The sequence below is a fragment of the Carassius auratus genome, chromosome 21, assembly GCF_003368295.1.
Source record: "Carassius auratus strain Wakin chromosome 21, ASM336829v1, whole genome shotgun sequence".
NCBI lineage: Eukaryota > Metazoa > Chordata > Actinopteri > Cypriniformes > Cyprinidae > Carassius > Carassius auratus.
Window position 1 is genome coordinate 22,073,262 of NC_039263.1, and position 12,366 is coordinate 22,085,627.

The 12,366-nt window shown below is 39.3% G+C and overlaps 1 protein-coding gene across 2 annotated transcripts in view; it reads right to left on the bottom strand.

The window, feature by feature from the left end:
* The window catches only part of col5a1 (procollagen, type V, alpha 1), an 84,066-nt gene extending 72,161 nt beyond the window's left edge, over window positions 1–11,905 (bottom strand). The window contains exon 1 of one of the 2 annotated variants that reach the window (XM_026196762.1): window positions 11,522–11,905. In XM_026196762.1, the coding sequence (XP_026052547.1) occupies window positions 11,522–11,624 (103 nt within the window). In that variant the 5' untranslated portion in view covers window positions 11,625–11,905. The remainder of the gene's footprint in view (window positions 1–11,521) is intronic. The other variant, XM_026196761.1, reaches the window with a different exon arrangement.
* Between the last annotated feature and the right edge of the window lie 461 nt (window positions 11,906–12,366).

Genomic DNA, 12,366 nt, shown 5'->3' on the forward strand with positions numbered 1-12,366 from the left:
GGAAGCCTGTGCTGACAGTTTAATGATAGGTTAATCTGAGTGATTGACAGCTCCTCGACCAACAGCAGCCAATCAAGTGGGAGGAGTGCCCTGTGGGTGCACGGATGCTGATGGCCTTTTATATTACCACCTCACTTCTTCCACATGCAGGAGGTCACTGTACACCAGCTGAGCTTTGACATGGACAGAGCTGTAATGAGAGGGAGGGCAGGGCTCAGAGGGCAAACGGGTAAAAAGCCAGGTATTGAACCAGGTGCGTTGAGCTTCTTACTTCTTCTTAAGTTGATTTCCTCTCCTTTGGCACACATTTAAACATGTTTTATGTATATATATATATATATATTCTGCTTTCTCTCTCTCGCTCTTTCAGAGGGCTTTTTGAAGTACACCATAATGGTATGGTTTAGTGGTTTGGTTAGACTTTGTGGTGTTCATTGGTTTCCACTAACTAGAGCAGCAATCAAGACCGACTGATTCAGCAAAAACTGTTTCGTCTGTCTGCAACATTCACACACACACACACACACACACACACACACACACACAAACGTAGACACTTTAATCAGATTTGATTGTCTAATAAAGCCTTTATTTCAGCAAACAGCCTGTGTAGAGTTTTTCCATGTTGAACAGCTCACGTTCTCTGACTGAATGGCTGGCTGGTGTTCAGCATGAGCTTTAGACGCTGGAAACCATGACTCATGTGATGCTGTACCACAACTCAATCACACACACAATTCAAGTACAAATGCGTCCAATTTAATCGGCACATGCAGGGATAAATGCACACTTTGAAGAAAACAGTGTGCATCCCTTACCGTGAAATCAAACACACATTTAGTGCAAACAGAGTCACCTCGCACACACACATTAAAAGCACAACACAATAATCAAAGTCAACTACAACTTCATCCAAACCTATAAAAACCCGCTTCGTGCTAAGATCAAAGCAGACAGATTTGAAGAAAACTTCAGCACAATAAAAATACTGAGATGCTACCACGGTACAAAGATAGTATCTGATTGATTTCGACATAAATTATGTCCTTGAATGATTACCATATATGATTGTAGACATGGTATTAGCATAGGACATGTTCAAAGAAATTAAGTATTAATATGGTACCGTGTACAAAAAAATGGTAAATGTGCAAAGAAGCATGGTTAAACATGGTAATTCAATAGTACCGTGTACAAAAATCTATTTATTACCAGGGTAACATGTACAAATATACAATATTACCATGGTACATGTACACAAAGCATGGTATTATCATGGTACCATGTACAAAAAACATGATTTTACCGTGGTAAATGTACAAAAAAACATGGTATTATCATAGTACATGTAAAAACAAAGTATGATAAAGGTGCTGTGTAGAGAAAATATGGTTTTACCAAGGTAAATGTGCAAAAAGCATGGTTTAATCATGGTACATGTAAAAGCACATGATTAAAATGGTACAATGGTAATCTTACTTAGTATTTTTGTCTTGTTTCCAGACAAAATATCAAAAAAAATTCTTAAATTAGAATGCACTTGGTAAGCAAAATGACACAAGATAGACTTGTTTCTAGTGGGAAAAAAACAGCATTTAGTGAATTTTGCTTACACCAAGTAAAATGATCTGCCTGTGGAGTAGGGCTTAATAAAATTATTTTACTTGTTGCCGTCAGATAAGCAAAATACACTTGTTTTAAGCAAAATACACAAAATAAATGTCCAAATAATCATGGTATAATTGTGGTACATCTAAAATCACAGTATTACAATGGTATCATAAACAAAAAACAAGGTATTACCACACAAAAAGTATAGTATAACCAGGGTAACATAAAAAACATTGTATTTCTTTGGCACCTCGTACAAAGAAAATGTTCATTTAACTCTAACATAATCATCTTTTATGTTTATATTCTGTTGCAGTTATTTCTGCACCACAAAACCAAGATCATAAAAGCTGAAAAATAATGAATCATAAAACAGCTCATCAAAAGACATCATCACAGCTTCATTAACATGACTTCAGTCATATGCGACACGACATATAGTATAGATTATTACAACTCTGGAACAAGAGCCTCTCTGTCCTGCACTCGAGCATGAGTGAAGTGTGTGTGTGTGTGTGTGTGTGTGTGTTTGATTCTTTCTGGAGAGAGCTGAACGTTTCTGTGGTTTTTGTGGCCGGTTCATAATGTGCTACTGCAGAAAGAGAGAGAGACTATTTTATATTCTCAGTATGAGGCCAATGGAAGGAATGTCAGCTTTCCGCGCACCACTCCAGAATCCTAAAGTTCTTCTCGCATGTCTGGACCTGCAGGGTTCCCTAAACATCTCATGAATAACCCACTGAACATTATTGATCACTCATTACCCACTCCACGTATCGGTGTAACCCAGAAAAACCAGCAGGTATTGACAGAACACAAAAACTTTAATTTGCATGAACGTATTCCAGGTGTGCAGGAGCTGATGATGTCATACTGTCTTGTACTGGATGCATGGCACAAAATTGCTTGCTATAGTGTTTGTGCATTTTATGCACATTAGGTGCAACACATCATTTTTCTGTCCACATTAAGTGGTGCATTGAGTGACAAAATCACAGCCAATGGGAACATACTTGATAAAAAAAAAATAAAAATTTTTTTAATTTAAATTAAACAAAACTAAAAGGGCACATATATAATGGTCATCCCTAGTAAAATAAAATCTGATACATATGATGGTCATCTCTAACATGTAAAATAAAATAAAATACTCGTGTGAGTGTGTGAGTGGTTGTTTGATATGTACAGCATGGCAAAGCATTGTAAAATACACACACACACACACACGTGACCTTTAGCATACTGCTCAAATGAAGCATTACAGGACCAACTGCTGCCCTCCAGTGATTCCTCATCAACAGGATAATGATAACCTTATGAAAGATCATGTGTACTGACCCTTACAAACATTTACCACAGCAGTCATAGTTTCTAGCAAAATACCATCATTACTACAGTTATTGTTTCTGTAATTCAGGTAAATGGGTATTTTTGACGATTGTTGAATAAAAAAAAGAAAACACACCAAACAATAAACACTGTTTCCCTAATCTTGCAATAACAATAGTACGGAAACTATGGTATTATAGCAAAACGTATGCTTGGTTAGGGTTCTTACATGCCACAAAAGAGGTCACCACACACACACACACACACACAGTAAATTGTACAATTGTACAATGATCTAGATAAATTAAAGATGTTTTGATAATTATCATGGTTGGGGGTGGGGGGGGTGGGGTCATGATTTTTTTGCAGTGGAAGTCATTTGGCAGGAGGGTCACTCACTCACTGACCTTCAGTGATAAAATCTCATAATGCAAAACACTCCTTTCATTCAGAACGTGTTAACACTTAACAGAATGACAAATTCTTTTTGAGATTGTTTACTGTGTTAGAAAAACATTTCAAATACTCTAAAGCAAAAACCTTGAAAAGCAGATGGACGTGTCCCACCCTCTCTTTCCATCTTACACGTGCAAAAACACACAAATAAACAGATATGCAAGCATAAACCTACAAATAAAAAGCGGGTCAGGTCAGTGGGTCTCCATGGGCCCTTTGTGCTGTTTTGTGATTGGTGTGAATTCGGAGCACGTTTTGCGACCCTCCATCTCACTTTTTCTATGTGAGGAACGTGTATTTTTCTTCTGTCTTAATGAAACAGTATTTTATTCCTCTGCTACTCCACAGCGAGGGGAGGGAAGAAAACATCTGGAAGACATTTTTCCTTTTTTCCCCTGCTCTTTTTTCCCTCTTTTTCTCTGGGATCAGCAGACATCACAATGACGGCTATAGCTTCCAGATGTGAGAACACAAACTCTCGCTCTCTCAATGCTCGAATCCCAAACGCCAGGAAATAAAAGAAAACCAGCGATGCTGCTCCATCTGTGGCTTTTCACTGCAAAAACACACCTATCCCATGATGCTCTGGGGTGCTCTAGTCATGCTGACACTGAGTTAGTGGCTCAAGCACAGGTATGTAGGGAATGTTATTCTAAAGGAAGTGTGTGCACATGTGTGAGATTCATAACAGCCCAGGGGAACCTCAGGCTTCGGAGGGGTGCCAGACACACACACACACACACACTGACCCCCCTCAATTAATCACAACAAAGCCTTAGCAAAGCCCAAACATGGCGTCCATTTAAAAGCTCTGTGAAAGAGTCCATTCATACAGAACCGAGTAGACAGAAATACAATACTCAAAACTTCAACTCTAAAACTCTGGGAACCAGAGATCTAAACACACACACTTGCACGCATGCATGGCAGACAACAATGTGTGTGTGTGTGTGTGAGCAGCAGGGGTGGTGGGCTGTATCAAGACCAGGTGTAATCCTGAAGACTAAAACCCTGACCATCCAACACGATCCTAATGCAACTAGACTGATTTCATAAAAAACCCATGCAGAACTCACCACTGCGGTGCTCTGAGGACTTTCAGAATGTTGTTAGGTTGAGAACTTTCTAGGGTCTTCTATTTATTTAATAAGGTGTTGCAATGCTGTAAAAGGGCTGCTATGGGGTTTCTGGGTATTCTATGCAGTTTCTAATGTGTTCTAAAAGGTGGGATTTTTAAGGTGTTTATGTGGTTGCCAGGGGGTTGTTATGCTAGGGGCTTGCTTAGCAGCTATTCTGAGAGGTTTTAGAATGTTGCTATGTGGTTTCTAGGGAGTTGCTATTGCATTTGCTGAGTTGATCTGGGAGGTTTTAAAAATGTTGCAAGTAGCAAAAGGAGTTATTTGGCATTCTATGTGGTTGCTATCCAGTTACTAAGATGTTCTGAGAGGTTTTTAGCATGTGGCCCATGCACAAGTCTCTATGATATTCTGGTTTACAGATACAGTTCTGGTCCGTTTTTATCATCTGCAAAAATTGCACAATAACATATGTGACCCTGGGCCACAAAACTTAAGTCTTAAGTGTCACATTTTCGAAATTGAGAGATAAACATCATCTTAAAGCTGAATAAATAATCTTTCCATTGATATATGGTTTGTTAGGATATTTGGCTGAGATACGCTATTTGAAAATCTGTGCAGAAAAATCGAAATACTGAGAAATCACCTTTGAATTTGTCCAAATGAATTCTAAGCAATGCATATTACTAATCAAAAATTAAGTTTTCATATATTTACAGTAGGAAATTTGCTAAATATCTTCATGGAAAATGATATTTACTTAATATCCTAATGATTTTGGCATAAAAGAAAAATTGATCATTTTGACCCACTCAATGTATTTTTGGCTATTGCTACAAATATAATCCCAAACACTTAAACTGGTTTTGTGCTCCAGGGTCACATATTTCTTCATGACAAGTTAAATGATTTAAGCTGACATGAAAAACTGTAAGACTTAGGGTTAGTGTCAAAATCATTACCACTACATTTACTACTGCTCAAAAAGTTGGGATGACTGACACTTACTTTACTTTTATTCATAAAATGCTGGATTCGATTAAAGGACGTAAAGACATTTATAATGTGACACTTTAAGTACAGGTATCTCTTTTCATGTCAAAACAGTGTGAAATGGATCTCTGTCTGTGTCTGCACTTAAAGTGATGTGTTTTCCAGATGCTGGGTCTCAGGCTGGAGCACTGTAAACCTCAAGGATGGTCATAATCTGAAGGTCACCACCCACAGTATGCCACCTTTAACCTCTGACCTCGTGACCTCATCTCCTGTAGGTCTGCTGTCAATAACTACTATAACTCACCTCCTTTCTTCCCCCTCAATCGCTCATTTTTTTCACTTTCCCCTGCCATTTCTCTCTGAAACAGGAACATACACGCACAGTCCTGAACACTCAACCCCCTTTCACATTAGAAGATTCATTTTAGCAATTCACACGATTCGATTCAGTTAACTGGTTCAGATTATGAATCGCTAAATTCATTTGATTCATCGCTCAATGTTAACATTTTTTAAATACATTATCTTCCATCTGTAGATCATTGCAATTATCGCATTGTTTCGTGAATATGAACTGAATCACTACAATAAAAGTTTTTATAATTTTTATTTTAAAATACACAATATTATAATTTATGTTTTTATGCATTTTGTAAATAATGTATTTATCTCCACAACAATTGAATTAAAAAATCTCATTTGCTCTCTTGTCTTCAGTGTGTTTCATATATATAATGGAGTCCAACAACTCCAGTGAACTTTATGTGTATTTGAACCCAGCAGACATGTGGGTCAGGGTTTGGTCCTCACGTCTGAAAGAGGCAATATCTGGTTTTTATAGTGTGTGAACTCAGACCTTGAAGGTTTCACCAGCTATCACCCTCCCAAATGTGGCTTTAGATTGAAGGGAGACTTGAAACGCTTGCAATCATAAAACAATGTGACTCTAAAACACACACTATAAAGCCCAAACCACACAAACCAACTTCTACATTTGGCCACAAAAACAGCACTGTCTAATACAGCACAAAACATATGACATTTCTGTCCTGTGATCCTGAGACATGCTGAAGGCTTATACGGGGTTAAGGGGTGGTCTCATCTGGTCTTACGTAACACACCCAGAATCATAACTGCTGACACGGTAACTATTCACATACTTCTACCAACTTTAAAAAGTGCATACTGTGCTTTCAAAGGAAACGTTCATGCTTTTAAGTACGACGCAAGCCAGCACAGCATACACACTACATTGCCATAAAATTATGGATTGACACAAGTTTGCAAAGACTCCATCTATGCATTATACATCCTTCAAACCTATTTCAGCATGCAGTACCATGACTTGGAATGCACTCATTCTAATATTGAATACTACATAAGATTGATAGTAAGTGAAAACATGCATACTCTGAAGTGTGTAGTATGTTACACATTTGACCATTTTCTATGATTTGGGACAAGCCAATCTTTATCTTGCATAGTGAATAAGAATAATTGAACTGAGAGGTGCACTCATTTTAATATTGCATGTTATGTAAGATAGATAGCATGTGAATAGATGCATAACCTCATACTGTGTTATACTAATTATATTGACATAATATGCCTTAATCTGGCAAACTATTTGATATGGAGAGCATGAGACTAATGCATGCTTATAAAATGCATTGCCAATACTACACACCCCAGTCACTGTGACATACAATTTTTAAAACATTTGTAAAAAAATTATTTGATATGCACTAATTTTAATATTTCATGCTATATCAGTCACTACTGACATACTGTGATTTAGGTGGTTTACTTTGAATCTTTTATAAAGTTTCATATGGAGAACATGAGACTGATCCAAACTTAAAAGAATAACTTGTAAATACTATGCAATTCAGTCACTTTTGACATACTATGATATCATTTTCACTTCACTATAATATTGAATGCTATATAAGAGAGATAGTATGTAAACAGATGCATACTTGCATATTATGGCAGCCCGTCACTATTGACATACTATTTTCTGCATACTAAGATTTAGGAAGTTAACTCTTAACCATGCATACTATTTAATATTCAGAGCATGAAACTCATTCATACTTAAAAAAAAAATCCATCTTCAATAATACACCATTCAGCTAGGAGTGATTTGGAGTGTACTAATCTTAATCTTGCACACTAGTTAGTTTGAAATGGGGATTCTGGGAGTTTGATTAGGTGGGAAACCCTTCATCTTCTTCCTCTTGGAACTTGACTGGTACCTTTTAACATCCAAAGGGGGACACTGCTTGTTCTGTTAATGGGAGCCATGGAGCCAAAGGCAACACAAACCTAATTTCTCCTCAATGTTAATATTTCTCTCTACGATTCTCACTGAATCAAACTCTGAATGAGGAATCGAGACGGCTGAAATGGACAGCTTGCTCTCATTACTCAAGAAACATTTTGGAAGGCTCCAACGGTGTGAAAGTTTAGCTCCAAACGTTCCAGAGTTTCTCCTCTCATGGGTCTGAAGAACACAACAGCAACAAGAGTAACCAAAACCAGAGACAACACACGTGGGCAATAAACAATCGAAACAACATGCCATTTGTTAAAAAGAATTTGTTTAGTCTCAAACGTGAAGCACACACCCAGCAGGCTGAATGAGCGAGGCCGGTTCATCGAGAGTGTTCGTAAAACTCTCATAAAACAGCACTAGTGTGAGTAATAAAGCAGAACGGCCCTACACAGGAAGTGCAGCAGCATCCCCATCAGCCATTTTTGACTTTACAAGCTTCAGTCTACTGTGACTAAACAGCACCACTGTATCCCACAATGCACCGCTAGTCCCACCATAAACTCAGCACATCATTCTGTACCTACAGATGCCATTGGGTTAGTCCCGCCCACTGCATGACATCACTGTCAGGCCACATGTCGTGGAAGCAGTGAGTGTTGCTGTGTATCCCTGCCAGTCTGGCTGCAGATCAAGTCCACCATCTTTTCTGCATTATCCCACTACATGTGTGCTCTAAATAAAATTGGAAGCATACAGAAATGAAGGGCCCTATTTTAATGATCTAAACACAAAGTGTAAAGCGCGCTGCGCAGGTGCACTCAGGGCGTGTCCAAATCCACTTTTGCTATTTTAACGATGGAAAAACGGTCCGTGCGCATTTTGGGAATGGGTTGTCCCTATTCTCTTAAGGAGTAATGGGCGTAACGTTCAATACACCAGCCTGAGTGTCATCTCCCATTCCTTTTAAGAGCGAGATGCGATATTTACATGGCGGAATTTGTTGGTGGAATACATGATCATTAAATTTTTATATTTATGTAGCCTACACAACAATATTCTTTTACACTGTAATCCTTTAGTTTTTAATATTTGTCCTGTTTGTGTGATGCGCATCCCTGTGTGTAATAAGCAAAGTCGTCGCGCACTATGGACCCGCCCAGAGGCGCATTTTCTACCAACGCACTCTTTAAATAACAAAAAAATATCGCGCCATTGACTTTAGACTTTGACCAGGTTTGAGTTGGTCTATGGAGCAGTCTATTTTCAGCTCGTTAAATAGCAATGCGCCCAGGAATGCACCTGATCACACCTTTTTTAGACCAGCACGCCCATGGGCGCACAAATTGGTGCAAATGCATTTGCTAATTAAACAACGTGGCACTGGATGGGAAAATGCGAACGGCACCAGACTGATACTAGCAAACACACTTGCGCTGCACCTTGCGTCACATTGCGTCGTGTGTATTATAGGCCCTAAGTGCACTAAATAGGGTGTCACAGCTGTATTTAGAACACAGCCCAAAGCAAGCTAGATTTTGAAGCGAACTAAACAACTAATAGGCAAAATTTCAATCTGATGTGACTAATGAGCATGTTTGTATAGAAATGTACTCAACAGATGCTCAGTGACAGATGTTCTTAATATATAAAACAATCAATCAAGTCGATGAATCACTCCGATTAATTCAGCCCTGACTCATTCAAGCAAAAGCGATTAAGTGGAGTGATTTAACAGTTAAAACAGACGCTGAAAATTAATGGCTCTCAAGGGCAGCAAAAAAACACCTTTGGCTGTTAAAACAAGTTTTCACACCATTTGACCAATGAATTTCCATGGTTTTCCCAGATGTTCATGATTAGGGTTATAAAAATCAATTTCTGTGAAATATTTCGGAGCTTAACATAACCCGAAAATGTTAATTTCTATGACATTTCCAGCAGGTCTGTTTTAAGATTCCAGGTTTTCCATGACCTAACAAAGGCTCTTGAGTTGTGATGTGGTTCACTCAAAGATTAAAAACCTCTTTGTGTCTCACAATAGAGTCTTCAGTTCAGTGTTGTGCTTTCTGGGTTCTTTAAAAAAAACTAGAGATTATATAATCAGGTTATAAAACTCTTCTAACTGGAATCTTGCTTAGAGCATCTGCTAAGATTTGGTATCATTGCCAGAATAATTCTCTATTAAAAACTGTAAGTCAGCGTGTTCTTGAGAAGTTCCTGGACCAAAATGTTCTCAATAATTCCATCACTATAATGAGCAGCCAAGCGGCCATGACCAGACACGAAGCTAATCACACATGCGGAGCAGAATTTCCAACCCCCTCCCTCTATCCCTCCCCCTCTAGCCTGAAGAAAAAGACAGAGGGAGAGAGAGAGAGAGAGAGGGGTACTCCCTGGGACAGGCTGGAGAAACGAAGAGGATGAGAATGAGTGATCATATCCTGTCTGCTTTGGCTCCGTTGTTACTGTACAAACCACAGATTCACGTTCACAACTAATAAACTATCAAATATGAGTGTGATGCACAGAGCTTCGTAATGAAGTGACACGAAAACCAGATGTCAAACAACTGATGCAACCATAGAAAGTTGGCTCTTGTGTGAAAAAAAAAGACATTTTTATGCATATTGCATGCATGATTTAAAAAAAGTCTTGGGTGTTTGCTAATGGCATATTGCAGATGAGATCGGGTGTGTGTGATGCATGTACAATAACTGTTTTACATAGTCTCCTGGGTAAATCCTTCTATAGGTGGTTTACAAGATAATTGCGATCTTCACCTCGAGCATCTCTGATCTACTAGAGAAGACACGCGGCGACTCCACCCTGACCCACTGATGTTCTTCATTACAGACCATCCACCAGGAGCTAAGACTTAAGACTAACAAGCATTTATCAGTTTTTCACTAAACAGAGTGCCAGAGTGATTGGTTCGTTTTATGAGCCTATGGAAAAACATAAACTTCACTCTGTCTCTCTCTCTCTGTCTCTCTCTCTCTCTTTCTCTCATGGTGTGTTTCTCAGCCTGCATATTTTTCCAATTACGTTCAGCAGTCAGCACGCCTGCTGGAGGAAAACTACTTTCTGCCAGATCCCCTAAAAAGCATGTGAAACATCTCCCAAAAAGTCTAAAAAATCTAGATTGCATGGTTTATTTTCACCCATCACACAGAGTCTGAAACCAAAATCGGTCCTGATGTCATACAACCCTAAAGATTCCGGTGAAGCATCACTACACAAATGGTTTTCTAAAGGAACTTGATTCTAACTGACAAGTTTCAATCCACAGATCCACTTTTTGATCTGCTTCTAGAAAACTAGACCATCTATGATGCTTTGCAGATGCCAAAGCCAATACCATGAAGTGAAGAACTTATAATGCAAACATCAAAACCCTAAACAGTCGCATGGAACTCCAGATTTCAACTTTATTTTATGTTTATTTACTCATTTGCATCATAAGAGTGAGTTTTATACCAACTAGGAGCAGCATAAAAGAGTTGCATGCCACAATAGATGCTGCATCACGATCTCCTCGCGCAGCTGTTCTATTGACTGAACGGAAAACGTCCCTGATTCCGTTATTCGCCGCTGCGTTAAAGTTTCCCTGCAAAAACGAAACTCTTGAAGTCCCCTGTTGAAAAAACCCCACTCTAGGGCCCCTACCATCCCCTCCAGGGACAGCGGACTTGACCGTGGAGAAGCACAGCTCCTGGTGAGCGCGGCCCGAGACACAAAGTAACAGTTTGGATACAGCTGATTCGCCGCTTACCTGCGCTGACTCGTGAGGCGACAAACATCAGGAATACTAGGAGCACCGACAGCCGCAACTCCTTAAACCTCCGCTTTACTTTCCATCTGATAGGTGTATCCATGACCACCTGCGCCCGTCCTGACGCGAAGAGTTCGGCTATATTATTATTGACAACTGCTTAAAATCAGGACAGTAGCATTAACCCAACAGTCCCGGAGAGAGAAAGCGCCACAGCTCAAAGCCTCTCATGCAGCCATACGTTAATAAAGTCCTGCGGGAACATTCAGTGGATGGATAGATGGATGGATGGGGCACCTCTCTCCCTTCTTTTCCCTTCTGTTCTTTCCTTCCCTGCAGTGCGCTGCAGTGATGCCCCCGTCACTGAAACTTCGCGGAGCCAAAGTGGGAAAAAAACTTTCATTCACACGGACCGTCAGTCATGCGGCGAGCGGCCAATCGGAAAGCAGCGCCTACAATGCGCGGCTTCTTATTGGCTGGCGCTGTGGGTAGGTGGGAACTTTACAGTGTGGGACACTCTCTCTCTTTTCCTGCAAGAATTGAGTCCATTGCAGTCTGTCTTTTACTATTTTATTTTTTTTACTCGTCTAATTTGATGGGTGTACCAGCAGCAGAAAACCTTTAGGGCAATTATCCAGTTAAAAGACACTTGTAAATATAATGTCCTAAATAAATTATGGAGAAAAAACAGTTCTTTATGTGTCTGGCGTCGAAAGTGGCGTTATAACATTAAAAACACATGGAAAACTGAACATATATAACTTAAAATAGACTTTGCATCACCCAGAAGGGGTTTGTTTTTACAACAACGGTCATCTAATTGCTTGCAACACGAGTGCTTTCTG